Source organism: Lissotriton vulgaris, chromosome 5 (genome assembly GCF_964263255.1).
Source record: "Lissotriton vulgaris chromosome 5, aLisVul1.2, whole genome shotgun sequence".
NCBI classification, from domain to species: Eukaryota; Metazoa; Chordata; class Amphibia; order Caudata; family Salamandridae; genus Lissotriton; species Lissotriton vulgaris.
In genome coordinates, this window is record NC_141693.1 from 1,165,226,545 (window position 1) to 1,165,247,245 (window position 20,701).

At 43.4% G+C, this 20,701-nt stretch overlaps 1 protein-coding gene across 1 annotated transcript in view; it reads right to left on the minus strand.

The window, feature by feature from the left end:
- Window positions 1-11,765: 11,765 nt before the first annotated feature.
- The window catches only part of CACUL1 (CDK2 associated cullin domain 1), a 410,130-nt gene continuing 401,194 nt past the window's right edge, over window positions 11,766-20,701 (minus strand). The window contains exon 9 of the mRNA XM_086922922.1: window positions 11,766-17,165. Within this exon, the coding sequence (XP_086779048.1) occupies window positions 17,125-17,165 (41 nt within the window). The 3' untranslated portion in view covers window positions 11,766-17,124. The remainder of the gene's footprint in view (window positions 17,166-20,701) is intronic.

Here is a 20,701-nt window from a genome sequence, read left to right on the forward strand (position 1 = left end):
AAAGGCTCAATTACTATTGTCATAAACAAAGAACGGGCTGAACCTTACGCTCCACCCAAGGCGCCTATTTCAAAACGGTAAGTGCTTTTTCTACTTCAAAAGTTTTTCGTAACAAAGTGCAGGAGTTTACACTTATGTGTTATCCTATAGCCACTTTGAAATGCACACATACGGTATTACTTTAACCAGGCAAAATACTGTATGCATTACTTTATGTAAAGGGCGGAGGCTGCTGCGTCCCCCTAGGACTGCCAAGGGGCTGATGCTAGGAGGAGCGAGCACACGCCAGCACCTCTAGAGTGGGAGAGCACGCTGACAGCCATTGGCGCCCTGTCTCTGTTGCCGGTTCTGCTGCATCTTGAGTTGTGGTTATGGATGCAACCTTCTGCCATAAGTCGCTGCTTCTGGCCGCCGGCCACTACAAGGCCCTCAAGTCGGAGCAAATTGCGCGCTACAGCTCCATCAGCAGCTTGAGGTCATTGTCGGTCTGAAGCTGACCCGGCACTTCGCTTCCGGCCAGGTGCTACCCTACGAATGCCTCACCTGCCTGGTGGGGATGATGAAGGACCAGCACTGTGAACAGCCTATAGACTTGAGCACCCTGGGGCTCCTCTCGACTCTAGCAGCAGATGCGGCGCCCACACCGATGAGCTGCTGGGTTTCCTGGCAGCATGCGTGCAGGCCCCCACCCCGAGGATGAGCGGACCATGCACAGTCTAGGTTTGCTGGCCAGCCTGTGCCACGGCAACCCGATAAGAGGATGAAATAAACAGGAGGGAAAAAGAATGGAAACAATGGCAGGGGTTGAAATAGAAAGATACAAGTCGGAAAACAACATCAAAACAGAAGAAAGATAAAAGGTTGAAAGAGAGGAAATAACCACGGAGTCTGTCACGGATTATTGCGCACCGAATGCTATTCATGGCTATGTACACATAATGGAGACGCTATGCATCTCTCGAGGACTGCAGTGCACAGCCCATGATCCATTCAGTGGGTTACATTGAGAAAAGACGTGGAGGGCTTTGTGCGTAATTCTGCTACTCAGAGGCAGAAAGCAAACAAGGGGGCTGGATAGTAAACATCACGTTGCATGTAGCGTGCATTTGAGAGCGATATGAAAAATGTGCGTGTACACAGGAAACGGAAAGAGGAAGTGAAATGCAGTGTAAGGCGCCAAGGAAGTGGAGAACGGCAGAAGTGTCATGTGAGACGGCATGCAGAGTGAACTTTGCGGGAGCGAGCAGCGGCACGCAGGGGCCATTTGTTTGAAATTAACGTTGCTGCGCTGCTGCTCGCTCCCGCAAGGTGGATGCCGCCACGAGTGCGAGTGCTTGAAAAGTCAAGACCGATTGCTAAAGGCCATCTCCTAGAGTAGTGCATGTGCGTTGCTTAGGCGAGACCAAAAAAAACGAGTCTCTTTGAAGTTACACCAATGGCAATGACGGCTGTACTTATGCAGAATAAAGTTTTTTTTTATCACCCCGAGGATAAAAATGGCGAGCCCGATAGAGACCAGTCAAAGCAACTGCTTTTATAAACTGCCAGTGCTGAGCACCGGCAAGACCTGGCCCACTTAAAGCCCTGTATAGCAGTGTATATTTGTTTTTCTTAAACTTGATGCACGCTCTGCTTTTCCAGAAACCCCTTCGGAAATCAGACGCATTCATCCCAGCAGGATAGTTCTGACAAAATATGGCAGTCAAAGTATATAAAATCACTTAATTTTCTAGACAAACCAGGGCTTGGCTAATTGAGTTGGGTGAAGAGAGGCCTTACACAAAAACACCCACCACAAAGCGGCAGGAAGAGAAGAATTAGGGTGACCAGATGTCCCGGATTTCCGGATTTCCCCGGACAGTACCCATTTTCAGAGGACTGTCCCGGTGTCCAGACGCTTTTGTCAATTTTAACTGACTGTCCTCGTTTTTCAGACAAAGGTCAGGTCAACTTGCGAATCAGAAGCGAAAGGTATGCTCTCCTTTCACATGCATATCTCAAGCCTTAAATGATTGAAGTATTTTATTGGTTTCGGACCTGCAGCACAGTCCGTTGCCTTATTCCAGCAGCAGAGACGGAGTAGGGAGAAGTGTGGAGGTCTAGCCATATATAATGTTAAGTAACGATAGTCTTGTGAATATGTATGTGTGTGAGTGTGTATACAGACTCACAAAAACACACACACACACACAGATCCAAAAAAACGGGACAGACCAGATATAAGAGCGAGACAAAAGGCTTTAATCCTACTTTTATGTCTGACCTGTCCCAGTTTTTGCTTTTAAAATTTGGTCACCCTAAGAAGAGTGCTTCCCTTACCCCATGCTCAATCACTCCGCTCCTTCGGTCACAATCTGTTTCCAAACAAGCAAGATTGTGCTGTGTTTCTCACATTTGCTTGTGTTCTCGTGTGGTCACTAAACCAAATGAACTCTGCAGTAGCTTTGAGTGCGGCAAGCAGTTTCTCTTCAGCTTCATTAGGCTATTTTAAGACGCATTTGTACTGAACTAAACCAACATAGTACATTGCATAACAAGAAACAACAAGCATTTACAATGCAACGGTTTCGCCTTTTGAAAAGTTAGAGCTATTGGTATTGTAAATGGGGCAGGGAAGCAAGCACAGCGAGGGGGCAGGGAAGCAAGCACAGTGAGGGGGCAGGGAAGCAAGCACAGCAAGGGGGCAGGGAAGCAAGCACAGCCAGGTGGCAGGGAAGCAAGCACAGCCAGGTGGCAGGGAAGCAAGCACAGCCAGGTGGCAGGGAAGCAAGCACAGCCAGGTGGCAGGGAAGCAAGCACAGCCACGGGAAGGGGAACCAGGGGGCGTGGGAGCAAGCACAGCCAGGGGGCGGGGAAGCAAGCACAGACAGGGGGCTGAGAAGCAAGCACAGCCAGGGGGCTGAGAAGCAAGCACGGGCAGGGGGCAGGGAAGCAAGCACGGGCAGGGAAGCAAGCACAGCCAGGGGGCAGGGAAGCAAACACAGCCAGGGGGCAGGGAAGCAAGAATCCATTTATTTTTTTGGTCAAATCTTCAGATTATGTAGCAAATGATGGATCATGTGTCTGTGGCAAATCGTTAGTTATGTGAAAACAGCTGTGGTGGCAGAATCGTGTAATTCCAGTGGACCTCTTTATGTCCCAGGCTCCTGTGATGTTCTAATGCAACGTCATGTGACATATGTGGTAGTCCAAGAAACAGTCAAGAGGTACCAAAAGCACTCTGACTGAAGGTCCTTAACTTTCTTATTCCAGGTACTAACTGCACTACACATGGCCCCTCTCATGCCAACTATCTAGTGATGTCACTCATAATTCAGGGTTCAGGGTGAAGCAGTGGGCGTGCCTATTTGTGAAGGCAAATAAAGATCAGCTGCAAAACAACCACTGAAATTTATTACAGAAAAAGGCTCTGCCTGTATTCGTCCATGAGCCACATAGATCTCACGCAAGCCTTTGTCAAGGGAATTTGGCCGAGAACTAAGACCCGGGCAGAGGCACTCTTGAGAGATTTAACTGTGAGAACGGCCCTCCCTATATGGAGACACTTTTCCGTAGAAACATGTCGGAAACATTCATCTAGCTGGCAAACATGTACGCACGCTTCCTTCTCAGCTCGCCGATAAAATCTCAGGGATCCCGCGGCAAACGTACTGTAAAACCTAGTCCACAGGACAACAGCTGTGCCTAAAAAAAACTCGAGGTCAGTGAATGATTAGGCCTGCAAAATGCACGAGCAAACCTTCGCCCAAAGGAATTAATATTTCAAATGTGGGTACTGGTTCTGGGAGCCCTACCGCTTTTGATATCTGTGTTTAGATGCCTGTTAAGAACACCAAACTTCCTTTTTCCCCTTTTTCTGTGCTGTAAAAAAACACAGCCTTCAGATGAGTCATAAGGCGTACAGTTGTTACTCTGCCCTTCTTGTCTGAAGTGGCAAGATAGCTCAACGGACAAATGCAACGCCGCACCAGGGGTACTAAGCGCTATAAACGTGACCGCTTTCAGACATGTATGACACATTTGTGCTACTGCTAGCTGCGCACGCATGGCTGTGCCTATTGGGCTTACACACGGGAAACTTGGCTGCGAAGCACAGCAAATATCGCCAACCGCCCCACAGTATATAATCAGTTTAGTATGTGTCTATTCTGGGTACTCGCTTCATCCTTCAAACTGACGGCGGCAGGAATGTTAGGACAGATCATGTAGCCAATTCAGGCTTATTTGGGAACGTATTAACCCGTGGTAAGACAGTTAAGACAGCAGCAATGCGAGTTAATGCGCCTGCAGTAAAGATCAGAATATAACCATAAGGCGCTACAAACCCCCTTCAATGTCCCGATTTTGAAGAAATAAATACCGCTTAATGGAGTAACGGTAAACTATTGCATGTGACACCAAGAGTTCCACACAAATATTAAAATATCAATGAGCTCATTAAAACTGTTGTAAACCGCACCTCGGATTACCTCCTCCGACCTCCTTCCCCAGGGCATTTCACCAGCCCATACCTCGGCATCTGCACGCGAGAATCGGATTGCTTGCTTGTCCTGCACCCGATTTCTTATCTAAAGTTTATTTTCGTGCACGCGAGGAGAGAGGATGGTGACTGCAATAGGCGCAGGTGACATGTCACTGACTCGACCCCGGCCCCTCTGATCTGTCAAAAGCAGCATCTGGTCTGAATAGCCCCATTACAGCCTCAAGAGTCGTCCGGCGGCTGGCGTTCACCCACCTGCAGTAGCGTGGCGTGCGGCTCGTTCTTGTCCAGCTGGTGCAGGTTGCCAATAAAGGGCCAGGGCGGCGGCCCGGGGGGCAGGTTGGGATCCCTCTTCTTCCAGAAAGAGGAAGAGCGCCAGGGCCACCAGGGCGCCCGCCATCAGCAGGGAGAGCATGGTCGCAGCGCAGCCTCCTCCGTCACCTACAGCCTGCCTGACTGAGCTCGAGCACATACGGCACCTGTGAGCGAGGACTGCAGTCTCCCCTCCCCCTCGCCCCAAGGCAACCGACTATCTCTGCGGGCCATGATGCTATCTCAGCCATGCGGCCTGCTGTCTGATGGAACTTAATGGCTTTTCCCTTGATGGCGCGCGGCAGCACTTTTGCGAAAGGGGGAGCGACCTCCGCCGCAGCGGGAGGGCGCGCGAGGGGCCGCGCGCCCTGAATTCAGATGAGGCTGCGAGCTCACACTGGCCTTGAAACGAAGGGCGCCTCGACCGCTGCCAAACGCAGCAACATGCGGGAAAGAACCAGAGCGAGGTTCTGGGAAAGGGAGATGCGGACGTTCGTGGGAGAAGGGATGTTTTAGGAGGGAGAAGTTATAGATGCTGGAATAAAACACCGTTGGCAAAAAAAAAAAAACAAGTCAGGTCCCGGGCCGGCCAGCCAATCACAGGGCGGCCCGGGGAATGACATCACAGGGGTGTCCCGGGCCGGCAGCCAATCACAGCGTGGCCTGGGACAAAGGGGCGGGGCTTAAAAAAAGAACGAGAAACGCCCCCGAATCGCGTTTTCGCAAGAAAGCGTGATTGACAGCCTCTGTCTCCCAATGGCTAGCCTCCATTTTTGGAGCTAGCCAATTGGAAACAGAGGCGGTCCGAACATCCATACTGAAAACAAAAGTTTTCGAACTGGGAGGGGCACTGCGTGCCCCTCGCCAGGTCGAAACCTAAAAATGGCCAAACAACATTAACGACACTAGGCAGCAACAATAATAAAACAAGCAGGGGCCTAGACCATCATTTTGGTTTTTGTATAGCAAACAGGATCTCTCTAAAACAAGCAGCAGGTACCACACAAGCATCAGCAGTACAAGCTTCCATCAAACACAGAAGAGGTAAAGCAGGGGTAGTGTAGGTTTTGCAAACACAGATCATGGGCAGTAACATAGGCAGTGGTGGTTTCCAAGCTCCTATATCACACAGATTAGTTACAGTGCAGGCAGCAGAACTATGAGTCCCTACAACACAACAGGTGCAGCCTGGGCATTAGATATGCAAGCTTCTTTACAAGAGAGCAGGAAGAACTTGGGCAACTTTTCAAACTTCCCTTACTCAAACAAACGACATGCACAAGCAGAGGGACATGTCTTTCTAAGATTTAGCTGTGCTTCTGGCACTCACAAAGGAAATGAATTTTTAAGTTATTCCATGCTAGCATGTAGCTTTTCTTTATGAGGGACAAGCATTTGCAATATAAAGAAATAGTGTTGTGATAGTGCAGTACCACATGCTGTCACTAGGTGTCATGTGGGACCTCTTTTGGCCACATATGAACTGCACCCTGCAACATGGCTAAGGAAAGGATATGGGACAGCCCTGAAAACTGCTGACTGGGAAGCTGGGGATCCCGGTTCGAGTCTGCTATTAGACTCATTGTTTCATTTCCCAAAAGCACGATATTTAAGTAAAAGCTAAATATTTAAAACAACAAAAGCAGTGTGCAGGGAAATATCAGTGGCCTCTCAGGAGTGCGTGGAGGGGAGAGGGGGAGGCACAGGAGATTAAGGGACTAATGAAGCAAAAGGAAGTCTCATTGCACAAGTAAACAGAAGACTTAAGAAGCAAATACTTAGTCCAATCCCCCCAAACATTCTCTTCATGTATAAATAACTTGAACAGTAAGAACATATGTAAGAGGGTCAGTCCTCACGGGAGGATTCAAAATTCCAAAAGGAGGGACTGCTAAGTGTATTCACCAATGAAAAGCCAGCATTACTAAAGGACAGCAATAGCATCCAATGCAAAATATGGGTGTTTTTTCAAGCCCTTATCCTAGATACTGCATGTCTCGAAGCGACAGTGCAAGCACTGTCTTTGTGAGACCTAAAAAGTATTTCTTTATTCTGAGCAGAATAAAAAGTCAGCCTTTTTTCTTCCCTACAGACAGCCACAAAATGTTTTAAGAAATTGCAGCTCAATACGGCCTCTCAATTTCATTTTCCTTCATAATCACAGGAAGTACATTTGTCATAATAAAACATTTTTTATCAATGTATCTTTTCAGCTGACCTTTAAACACAAGCGAATATTGCTACAACAAAAACACAATTCACATTTTTAATCAGTCAGTCACTGCATGTAGTCTTGACGCAACTAAACGATGCATCCTGCTCTCTGGAACAAGATGTTATTAGTATACAATGATTATGTTCATTGAAGGTTTGTTGTGTTCATGTTTAAAAAAGAATCAACGATATAACACAATACAGCTCTCCGGGAAGCGACTATCGCTGATAGTTAAGTGACTTTTCTCAATAAGGGATCTTTCTAAATAATAGCTTTCAAGAATGTTGCCATAAATATTGTTTCTGTATGTGTCAGCAATTCTAGTGACCCTCTGCTCTGGGCCAGAAAAACCTTACTTCCTCCACTGCTCTAGTATTGGTCTTTTTTGTTACAATACCCGAAACCCTTCAGTCTTCCCTCCCTGCATAATTCTTTAATTACAGGACTTGCCTGTCCTGTTTAAATACCAGGGTTGAATCAACGTTGCTCAGCAAGCGTACTTGACTTTGTTCCACCCCATAATCTTTTGTTTCTATGGGCAGTGTCCCATAATATTGTCAGGATGGGCACCTAGGAACACCTCAAGTATTGCCCCAAAAACGTATCTGTGAGCTCGGCAGCTATTTGCAAGGTGAGAAACAGAAAATGTGCCACAGACTAGAACAGTTTCTTCCCTAACTGTTCTATTCAAAATTACTGTAACTAAATCGGTCTCAGTTTCAGGGCTATTTCACTTGATCCCCCAGGTCATCAACAGCAAGGCATAGTGTTGCCAGACTTCCAAATTTTGCACATGGAGTCCTCCATCATTGGAAGCATAATTTTGATCACAACCGCCTTCCTCCTCCAGGTACCCCGAATTGTTTCAGTACCATCAAGTTCAGCTCCCTGAAGAATTTACGAATGAACAGTGTGGTTATGCTGACAAACTAGTACAAAATTCTCATTAGCACTCCCTTTTTTGTGAAAGCAAGCAAGCACTTCACCAAAAACGCAAAATGGCACAAAAAAGTTGACAATCTGCAGAGCATTAGAGATGGCGTGTGTAGTAGCCATACATACTATATATAGATTTTGATACCTAGATGTTTCAAAATGCCTGGGAACCATTCATCGCCCACATACAGCATTCTATTCTGAACCCACAGTTATGGGGAACATGTAGAATTTGGGACTATTCAAGTGGGGACCCGAGATATTACCAACATGGTCACATAACCAAACTACTATTTCTATTCCTCTAATTGAATCCGAGATGTACAAGAGTATATCATCGGCATACACGGATATTTTGAGTGGTTCTCAATACTCTTTTACTGCCCTCCATTACTGGTTTCTCCATACCACTCTAATGACTGCATTGTGAGCACAAAGACCAGCGACTACAGTGCACTCCCTTGTTGGACACCTTTAACATTGTTCAACCATCCAAGTTGATCGTGGGCCATCCACACTCTTGCTGCACGTTCGGTGTAAAGCAGTCCGAGCTATTTCAAGAAATGCTTCCCGAACTGCTGATGGGCAGTCAGCTCCCTCTAATCCATTCATGACCTGGAAGAACCTTCTCAGGTTGTAGGATGTACTCCACTCTGGTACAAATCTCAATTGGCCCGGTCGTAATATGGCCAGTAACAGTTAATGAGCAGGTGGCTACCATATTGCTTAAGATTTTAATGTGGACCATAGTGGATGTTAAGTGGTCATGTTCAATGTCTCACGTCTTTTTTGCCATTATTACGATCACCGCTTCCACTGAGGACCTGGGCAGTTTTGAACGACATCCAGTGATGTTCTTCCAGCTCCCTGCCTTCTGAGAACACATATTAAATCAGTGACTTTGACCAACACTGGCCTTGTGCCCTTATTCCATTGAAAGATTTTAACACGCCCCATAAGCTAAAGGGGCTTATGCTTGAGGAAACGAAACTGAAGGTACCATGTAACACGTGCATCATGCTGGTCTCACCAACCTTGCTCCATTCCAATAGCCTGGCGTTGAAGTAGGTCATGAACCACTTTGTAACAAGGCAGGACACAACATGGGGCGGCAGACTGAAAACACACTCCGCGTGGAACCGAATTTCAGCTGTTCTTCCACACGAACATTGTCAAACCCAGCAATAACGAAAACTATTTATCTATGGTGCATATTGGTTTCTAAAAATGTACGGTACATATTGTTTAGTGTTTGGCCTCAAACCATATTGTCAGAGCGGTTATTAAAATAAGCTTTCATTATAAATTATTCAATGGAAAGGTACCTGAACATTGTACTCATGTTCTGCGCATAGCGCTCATTTTCTAAAAAATCAATTTTCTAATCCACTCAATGAGGCCTACATGTGCCTATCAGGGTAAAATTGCTGCACATTAATCTTTTCATGCTATTTTTCATGAGCCCGTTTAACATGCTCTTCCATGCTACCTCATTGCAAAGCTCTTACAAAGGGTTACGATAATGGGATATAACCCTGTATTCTTCAGAATCTGGGCATCTAATATAATATAGTTACATACAATAGTGATTGTGTCGGATCTATTTGTTTGGGCAATTAACTAGGGAAGAAACTAGGTAAAGGTCCTCTTTCTTACTATTACTGGAAGCAAGGAACACACGTATTATAGTTGTTCACTAAGGACTGAAATATTTACCGCATTAGATAACGAATATTAACACAGGTGGTGTTCCAACAGTCAGAGTAAATGCTGCAGCACACAACTTAGAGGAAGTGTGTCACTCTTGGAAGATTAGAGGGGGTAAAAAAAGTTCAATATTCTTAGGCCCCATCTAGAGCAGCTAGCAGCTAGAACCTGTGGCCAACACACCCAGAGGCGACCAACCCCCCAGCAGCGTCATGCGTGGAGTTGGCCGGAGGACCTGGCTCACAGCCAGACCCAGAATCCAACTCCCTGCAGGCAGCCACCCAGACAGCCAACCAAACACTGCGTACGACCTTTGGTTGTGCATGGAATTGGTTAGTCCAGTGGTTCCCACGGTGCGCCGTGATGAGATGCAAGGGGAGCCGCACAGGATGAGAGTCGTGGAAACTGCAGGCTGAGAAATGTTCCATCCCTTCCCCAGTGAAGTGTGGCGTAAGGTGCACCCCGAGTGTCTTGATTAGGCCATAGTACAAGATGAATGCGAGGCAAAACGGCCTGACAAAGTAAAGCAGATGAATTATGGTAGAAATAGCGAGGGGGACACAGGCAGGGCCCCAGAGCACCTGCTTGGGTTAGGTCTATATATTAATATCAGAGGAGCTCAGACATGGTGTGCAGATGTATTTAAAGTTCCGAAAGCTAACACATTTTGGAAAGTAAAACGAGTCACAGAAGCACGGAAGTGCTAAAACATAAAAGCAAATAGTCACTTATTCTTGTACAAAATGTGCAGAAATGATTTCCTGACTTTCTCATATGTACCAGTGCATGGAAATCATGAAATACTATTGTTGCAAATGTGCTCAGAAGTGCCAGAAGTCTCCCTTCTAAAGCAAAGAATTGTAGGTAGCCAGTATCAGACAGGACCTGTCCCTTAAAAATGCTTGAATTAGAACATCTGTTTGCTTTTACCGCAAAACATTATAAACATAGTGGCATGCCAGTTGATTGCCAGGACGTAGCCTTCAGTCCATCATTAGAGCAGTTGCCTTTGTATATATGGATTGATATAGACCAGTGGTTCCCAAAGTGTGCGCTGCCCCTAAAAAAAAAATGGTGGGGAGCCACGGCCAACTGCCAATTAGGCCATGGGAGCCACGGGTCAAAAAAGTTTGGGAACCACTGGGTTAGTCTTTCAGTTAGGCTCTGCTTCCAACTCCTCACAGGCAATCGACCCCACGCTGTGCACAGCCTTTGACTGACCACAGCCGGGGTTTGGCCTGCTGCCAGGCCCTTTGGCAAAACCCCCAGCAGGCTTCTAACCACACACGGTTCACAGCCTTAGGTGTGCAAACCACTGGGCCCAAAAGATATATATTAAGGGAAGGGAGCATGCATCCCTCTCCCCATAATCTTTAATTTCGGCCCCGGGGATGGGAGTCGCCAGGGCAATAAATGGCTTGAGGTGGGAGGTACATTAAACAGCAATTCACATTATATTTGCCACAATGGCTTTATGGTTTTGATGACCAACCTTTGTTTACATCATCATTTCTCACATTGGTATATAGTCAGCAGCAATATTTTCTCCACACCAACTCCAAAATCTTTGCAGAAAGAGTACTTGTAAAGTTTCGCCTATATATGCAACCACACACATTACCAAACATATCCAGGCCATTTGACTTTGTTCGAAATTATAGTCTTGATAAACAGCATATTTTTTCTAGTTGGCACACACGGAATAATTAGTTAATACTGATCGAGAACTCCTTCTGGCCTAGTAGTTAGTTCTTGGTTCGACAGTTCAATGCTCCAGATGTAAATGTTTTCATACTAAAGGCTAAAATTCAGAATTTAGCACAAACTGCTCGCAACACATATGCCCAAGTAGGCACTCCTTTACTCTCTTTAGGGTTCCTTTAGCTAATGGTGTCATGTATACAATGAATTTTCCGTCTGCTTCCACGTCTTCAACGAACTGCAACTCCGTTTGTAACATCTGAAAGGGTTAGGAATACACCTACAATACATGCTCTTTCAATGAGTCCGAATGGGGCCCAAAAAGAGCACAAATACATCCTTTTATCAAGTGAAAAATCTTTCAACGGTTAAATCTTGTCATTAGTCTCGAAAGAATGCTTACTCAAGCACTTGTTTCTTATTTTGCCAGAACACTTTACTAAGATCCACACAACTGAAGCAGTCTTATTCTATGGATCCTTTGGGTTTTTCTGCATGTACCATGTCCCACTTACCATTGAATGCCCAGATCACAGTTCGAGTATCAGAACTAACAAGGGAAATGTCCATGTTTCTTTGTAAGGGTGGACCTTTTCTCCCGCACACATTATGACACTATTTCCAAAAATCAAATAAAGATGTCCGGAACACTACAATAAAGACCAACATATACTATAACATTTTGTTGTTCTTTGTAACACGGGGGCGCACACACCGAAGTAAAAGGTATTCGTTAGAAAAGATAAAACATCTTTGGTGACAAATTAATGCAAATAAGTTCCGTAAACAGTCTTGCATTACGTACTGACTACCCATTACTTAATTATTCATTCACTTTTTCATCCTCAACAAAGGGTGGGAACTTCTGATGACTACTAGCCAGATTATTCTTCTACTACTCATTGTTCAAAACATCTGAACTATTTGGGCACACTCACAAAAACCGAGTACCCACGTCGTGAGTCTCACTGCTCGCAAGAACTTGTACTCATTTTAAAAGCGTGCAGTTTGGGAAATCATTTCCCCAAACATGCCTACTCCTTTCCATGAATGTATCATCTTTTCTCCTGCCACTAAGAACCATCCATACAGCCCTTTGCACAAAGGTTATCATTTTCCTAGCTAAGTAACATTTCATTTTTTCCATCAAGCCTGTCGACTTCATTCCATCTTTGAATACTCCAACACAAAAATTATATGCAGTTTTAGTTTTCAACTCGACACTAAAAACAGTTTGACATTTTCACCAATTGTGGTCTGAAGGAGGCCAACAGTCACATCACTCATCCTTACCTTTGCATTTCACAAAAACTGCCCCACTGGCTTCAATGCTATTATTTACCATTGAACAGGTTAGATCTTTTGCACTCCGAATTGGCTTCCCAAGTGCAAAATTATGAATGTATTAGCACACTGGATGTCAACAACATTGCACCTACGCTCTTAATCATAATAATTACAGTCTAACACATGAAAAACTTCCATAACTATAAACATGTTATTGTGACCCCATCCCACTCCAACTCCCCACCCCGGGTGATTTCTGCTAGCACTCTTATCATCCATACTAAAAGCCATTATGAACCTTTTAGGCAAATGTACAAAACGTACGGCATTCACTTACTTTTTAGGCAGCAGCACCCTATAAAACATTAAGGGGTGTTCTATTTTTCTGTAAACCCCATGTATTATATCACTGGACGGCGCCTTACCAAGCTATAAATGTTGAAGGTTTCTTATTGCTGCTCTACCTTCATTTGTCATCTTTCCTCATAGCCTGCTAAAGTCCGTTCGGCTGCACGCAGTCTTAAAAATGTAGGGTGTATGGCACCCAACTCCTTTGATCCCGATACACAAGAATGTAATGAGACATTTAGGCACAGATATAACTAATAATATAACTTTGTTATCATATGAGGCCTGTTAAGGATAAAGGATGTGGCTTACACCATGGTGGATAATCGAGAAGAGCTTTTAAAAATCCTGAACACTTATGATGCTGTACCGATCCACCAACTATATTGTTCTTTCTGCACATATGGATAACTAGGGAATGGGAGTGCTGCAATGAAGGAGCGTTGATGTCATCAGGAGGTTCAAAAGACTGTTCTTGAGTCTGGAAACCTTGAGAAGACTGGCTGAGAATGTTAACACTTACTGCTGCAGTCAGACTAAGCTGGACAGATGTAAGGGGGCATGCAGATGGAAGTGTGAATGGGCAATTGGAAGTGAGGCAAGTTTTATTTTTACACAGTGGTTTGGAAGAAAGTGGCATGCTCCTGGAATAAACATTTTTCACAGTTCCTCCTAGTTTTCCCGGAGTTTCCAAATACCCTTAAGAGAATTTTATAGCCTTCCTAATACTTCACTTCTGGCCCTTAATTTAGGAAGGCAAATTAAGCTAGTAGTTTTTCACCACATGCTGATGAACATCTATATTAAATACGTGGGATGGTCAGGACTGTCCATTTCACAGGCTGCAAGCCTCCGCACAACCCTTCTTGAAATTTCCAAGGCAAGACTTCAGGACACTTTTGTTGTGAGACCACTCTATTCCGGACATGGCTTCTTCTGTCATTCTCTTCCCCCTAACACTTCAGAAGTAGATGTGCCTTATTTCACAAGTTTCAGATTAAGTATCAATCTCGAATTCCTGCCACAAGTTACTGCGTCACTGACCCTCCTTGAGCACATGGAAAGTTTACTGTCTAAGAGACCCAGTCCTTATCAGGTGCTTGAGAAATGAAGAAGATACATGGCATACAACACTTCGTTACCATTTTCAGCATCTTATCTTGCTACTCTGCAAGTGACCTGCAGTAATTTAGAAGGGTGCTTACTCCTTGTGGTGGGAACATTTGTCCCCTCAAAGACTTGGCACATGATCTCAACTGCCTATCCAGAAGACCTACTGCTTTTTCGAATGGCTACCCCCTATAGAACATATATCAAAAGATTTAAACTTGCACTTCTCAAGGGGACCAGTAAAAATAAAAGATGACACACTAGTCATCATCTTAAACTTTAATTCTCGAATAGCTGAAGAAAATGATATCTACAGCAAAAGACCCGAGTTGGTAATTTAGATGTTAGGAGAAGATCAATCCAATGCACAACTTACTACTGATCTCTAGTTTAAGAGGGGTGTAAGATAGGAGTACGGGCACAAATGAAGCTCCTTCCAATTTTTTCCCACTATAACCCTCTTGTCCTCTAAATGGAACTAGTAAAGCGGATGGTCCAGAGGTGTATGCATCCACTTTAACTGGATATCTTAGGGAGCTCTGCAATCACTTATGTATTGCAAGGAAATCTACATTTATTCCAATCTGCAGCTAGTGCAGACATGGCAAGTCCCTCCCGCTCCCCAAACAAAACAAAAAAATGACTGGAAGGAAATTGGATGGGGCATACTCTAGAGTGGAATTTTCCATTGCAATCTCCACTTGGTAAGGACATTTTGAGAATGTGTGAGTGGCACGTCTGCTCCTCCTCACACGGATTGTTCAAGCAATAACAAAACTATCCTGTGCTACTCTTGAAATTTAATTCCACTCAACTTGTATAAATGTACGCAGATGATACACAGCTGATTTATTGACTGTCCCGGGAGTAAACCAATCTAACTTAACTAGTAATCTTGTTACAACCAGATGGTGTATGTCTATGAATTATTTCAAATTAAACCCTATCAAAACTGAAGTACTTCTGACTTCTCCTAAAATCACTACAATTAACGTGAGCTGACTAATTATTACGGAAAAACCAGTAATATCTTGACTGCAATGATAGACTTCCCACTCAGGAAGCCAGTGTGATGAAATCCTGCAGGTTTCGATTTAAAGTGTTTTGACTCATCCCATCACTTTTTAGGCAAATAATTAATAGCACAAATAAATGCTTTAATTCATTCAAGAGTGGACTACGGTAATGCTGTCGTAATGCTGTCTTACTGACTGCACCTAAAAAACATATTATGCAACTACAGTTAAGCCGGAATACGTTTATTAGACTACTCTGATGTGAAAAAGTTTGACTCCATTAACTCAGCCAGAAAGAAACTACACTGGCTACCAGTTCAGGCCAGATTTTAAAGCTTTTACCATTATACATAAAGGTGTTGTTTAATGGCGCAGAAATGTTCTTATAGTTGCTCTTTCAGATGTCTGTGTTCCAACAGGCAGTTTCTTTTGAAAATACATATAGTTCAGACTTCTGCTTTTGGTAATCAAGGGTTCTCAATTGCTGCTGCTAAACGGAGGAATGCCTTGCTGGTGCAGCTACAGAGATATTCATCTTTTAAACGTTAGGAAATCTCTGAAGACACAAATCTTATACCATACTGACTTCACAGCCACTCATTCAAACTTAAGAGCAGCACCAAGAAACCTCTTCTGAATGTTGCGCTTAGTAAACTGAGCAAACAGGTTTGATCTCCTGCACTTTTCGGATTATCCCCTATTTATTCCAACTGTCAAAATACTTGTAAAATACTAATGCACTATATTCCGATGCAATTATGGCTTGCCTGCCTTCTCAGTCCTAATTGATGGGTCTGTCAATTGATCACTGGTTTAAACTAGGACTGGGCGGTAAATTCTGTTCCGCTCGCGGAATTTGGGCAATTTCACATTCTGCGGAGAATGCGGAATTGTCAAAAATTCAGCAAACCGCGAGTTCGCGGAATTTTTTGCTTGTTCACGCTATCATAATGCGTGTTCGCGAGAGACATTTCTCCCCGAGCACGCAAACAGCGGTCGCGAACAAGAAAAAAGCATCGTGAACGGGCAGAACAAGCAATTCCGCATGTTCGCGGAACTTTTGCGTGCTCGTGGAGATTTATTACAGTTGTGCGGAGCTTTGCGTAGCGCGACTACAGTAATTCCGCCCACCCCTAGTTTAAACAAGTGTTATGCACGCGATGACAGACTGCAGATTCCCTATGTGGTCCTGGAAAGCCCATGGAATTGTGGAAGCTCATCTGGGAACTCCAGCACAAAAAAGGTTGTAGGTTGAATCAGTTACTGTATAAACCTGTGCTCCTAAGGACAATCACCATGTCCATGAGTCACAAATGCTCATCCAAGTTTTAATCTTTCTACAAAGATCCTATTAATATCGGGTGTGGGACCCGCCCTGTAGTAAAACATTACAGAGACACTCAGCCATTTTGCACTTCTGATATGAAAAACAGTCAACACATTATTTTTTTTAAAAATATTTTTGTAGCAAAAGCATCAGTAAAGGAAAACCTTGATGACCAATTTAAAATTAAAATGCAAACACATTTATAAGAGGGGACAGATACTCAAATGAAAAATAATGAGCACAAAACAAAAAATAAAGATAACGATTTTGGTGAGGTGGTACGAAAGAAGGGAATGGGAGTGAAACGCTGCAGAAATGTTAGAGAATGAAAAGGGGTGCAGAGCTGCTGGTTGTAACTTGGCAATGTTCATCTCTTCTTTTAGGTTATGAGGAAAGCTCTACCCTGAACATGAAACCGCAAGAAGCAGGCCCAGGATGTCTGGCTCATAGTCTTCAGAGTCTAGCAGCAATATTCTTTTTTTCTTTTCTTCTTTATAAAAAAAACCAAACCAAAGCGACAGGTCTCATCATTTTTGGGGCACAGGCTGTAGATTTGTGTAGCTGCATGAAAGCTTTCAAGTATCAGCTGTTCCCAAATTAGAGTTCCGCATATCATCCGGACTCCTCAAAAGTCTGCTTCTTTTTACCATTAAAAAGTTCATACTGTCCACTGGCAGTCCATTCACTATCTATAACCTCTGGCGCTGGCACACGCTGTGGAGCCACCTGAAAGCAATACAAACAAATATATGATTTATAGATTAGCAGGAGTGAAAAGATTTGGACAGTTTGTTAATTTAGGCCTTACAGATGTAAAAAAAGAAAAAAAGGTTCTGCTTGTTTTGATTAATAATGATTATAACTTCTAAAATCATAGCAAGTTCGGCTTGTACGTTAAAAAGTTATAAAGGCTAAAATGCGGATACGTTTTTTCTTTCTACCATGATATATTTTTGTTATCTGTTACTATGCAACTAGGTGTGCATTATCACTTTTCTGGATCTATTTTGGCCCCAATAAGATACTAGATATATTTCTCTTTTTTACAATAGCCTCAAACAGACTGCCACATTTGATTATGCCTTTGAAATGTGTACCCTTTAACAAAACTGTGAAATAAACCCCTCAAAATATGCTAAATAAAAATCTGAGCATAAAAGGATACACATTTAATTTATAAGCACTGGGTGCATACCTTTACTAGGACTTAAGTAAATTAAATGGGACAATCAAAATGTGGGCCACATTTACAGTGAGCACAAGCACTTCATCACTGGATAGAAGTGGTAAAATGCACAGAGTCCTAGTGCCAAAAAAACGAATTTCAGCAACAGGCGGTGAGTAGGTAAAATGTTTGGAGAAGACCACCTTATGGGCTGTAAGGTGTAACCCATCAATTGCATATATGGCACCATAAGCTCTATTTAAGTCAGTTCTGTCAAAACCTATACTGAGGTCCTTTGACTAAAAGGTTTTGGACAAAAAGTTTTCTGCAAGTCTTTAACAAGCTGCAAGCCTTTAACAAATACAGCTGCTACAAGTAACTTGAATAAAAACTATTTTTCAAGAGAAATTATAACAAGCCAAAAGTGTGGTCAAACAGCCTTTCATCATACCTATACCCGGGCATTTCTCTACCACGTAAAGAGCAAACTATAAAGTTTACACTATCAAAGCAAGCAAAGAGTCACCAAATTGAGCAGAACACACAATAGAGTAGCAGCCCCCATACCCTGAAAGAGACCACTCAGTGGAGTCTACGCGTTGGCAAGAGAACATCTAAAACCTCCTACGGGAAATGATAAAAGAAAGAGCTAAACTCTAAAGTTCAAGACACCACAGCTAATGAGTTTAAATAGGGGATAAAACTCGACTCAGAGTCAAAAGATACCCCATGAGAGGAAGAAACAATGGAGGGGCACAACTAAAAAATCGGTGGCTCAGATGCCACAAGTCAGAAGACCAATATAGAGCAAAGAGAATCCTGTGTGTTTATGGGCTCAATTTTTAGGAAACACTATCTGCATAAAATATACGGGACAGGTAGGCTGTCATTATTTCTGTAGCTTTACATCAGAAGTCATAACATTGTGATCACTACATGTAGAGTCATTAGGTCGTAATTAGGTTTTTCTACATGTATAATAGGGAGTCTTTTACATCACAGGTAAGTGATTAAAATATTGTTTAAAAAATATATTTATCTGGGAACACATAGCTAAAATATATCTATTTATATGACATCAGTTATATTAATTAAATATAATGTATCCTAATAGTTAATAAAATGTAAAAAATACATTGTAAAACAATATAATTTATTTATATGTTAATTGGGAATTCAATAAGAGGTAGTCAGTACCCATGATCATAGCCAGAGAGGCTGAAATGCGTAACATAGGACAGATGAAACGTTTTTAACACACTTGCCTCTAAACATTTGCCACTAGCAACTCAGCGAGTGTGTCATCTTTACCAGAATATTGGTTGATTGGCTGGAGAAGGAGTGGGTAGTTATGAAGTTTAGACAAAGAGCAGCTATTTTATATGGAGCACTATACAACACCAGCAACACTCTGAATCTGCCCACCTTAAAGGTCTGTTTTCCTCGCAAAGTTTTAATTGAATAGCACAGTACCATCCACTGATCTCTGCCTAAACTTGAGAACTACCCAAAGTTCCCTGCTTCCTGTTTTGCATAATGTATTCAGCACTCTAAGTCTAAAAAGGTATTGTCTTGACTTGTAGTGGGTGCTTTCTAGCATCTGGGCAAAGCTGTAACTCTCGGATGGGCTACAACTAGAGAGAAACACAGTAGGTGTTGCTTTTATTTACCCGAGGTTGGGTTGGATGGTATTTTGCCAATGTGAAGCTGTAATCAGACCCCCGAGAATATTGCAGCATAGATTTGCAAATTTTGCAGCATAAAAATTGAAATTTAGCAGCACAAAAATGGAAATTTTGCGCATTATTGCAGCACTTTATTTTACTCTTAATCATTCCTGTTCAGCCCTAAAACAATGGTTTTTAGCAGAGCATTCCACTTTGAAATAGGCATGTTTAAATTTACAGCAGCACAGCTCCCTTCACTCTGTGGTTTAAGTTACAGAGCCCCTTTCTCTCTCTGGTTTTAGTCATGCAGCTCCTTTCACTCTCTGGTTTCAGTCACACAGCCCCCCTTCGCTCCCTGGGTGCAGATATACAGCCCCCTCTTGTGTTGCCTGCACCGACTCCCCTTTTATAGGTAGTTCTGACAGGACAGACCTCTCGCAATAATCATCATTCAGAACCAGGTTCCTCAGTTCCAAATTCGGCAGCTCTGACCATGGGGTCACATTCTCTCCCCCACTGAACACCATACCGTCCACTGAGAGGAACTCGCACTGCCTCAACTATAACCCAATAGTGCCCCACTATAAACACCTGGATGTGGCTCAATTTAAATTACGCACTAGAAAAGAGCAATATGCTGCCTATAAAAAATAAGTAGCAACATCCTGGAAAAAGCAAACACTCATAGGGAAGGCAAAATTAAGTAAAGCATGTGAAATGTAAGCAGAAACAACATGGTTACCTTAATGCTTTTACACTCACTATTCAGAAATCAGTGAGTGCTTTTGCCTGAAAAGTTAAGGACATGACTACACGGCACGGAATGGACCCATTTCAATGTCCAGTGCTCATATCTTTACAAAACGTAAGCAGTATGGTAAAAAGACCACATCCCTGAACACCGAGACGAAGCACACATTCTGTTGTCCAATCCACGTGATGCAGTAGCTCCAGGATTGGTGCACTAGTTCCCTGCCCGGGGAAAACAATGTTATTCAAAGAAAGACAAAAAAAAGAGAAGTAGCGCTTCACTGGAAAACTCTGTAAAGTGGCGCAAATGTGTTTGGGTGTGAATAAAATCCATCTGGCCCCTTTGCTCGCACTCTGTCTGGCTCTATTTAGTTTTTTTCTTCAGATTTTGAACCTTTTGTTCCCGCAGCTGCACTTTGGAATAGAAAAATGTCAGAGGACATTTCTGGTGTATTCCTTTTGTGGATCCATAGCACAGGGGACAAATAAACGAAAGAAGGAAAGAGAGGGTGAGAACCATTTCTTGAAGTCACGGTTTTCAGTAAGACAGGAGGAGCTGCTAGACAGAAAGAGTGAATAAGAGGTAGAAAGAAGAGGGGGAGCAGCGGAAGAGCAAAAGTGGACACTGTGCTTGTTCTCTCGGGGCAAGAAGGAAAATACAGTATTTTTCCTTCTCTGCC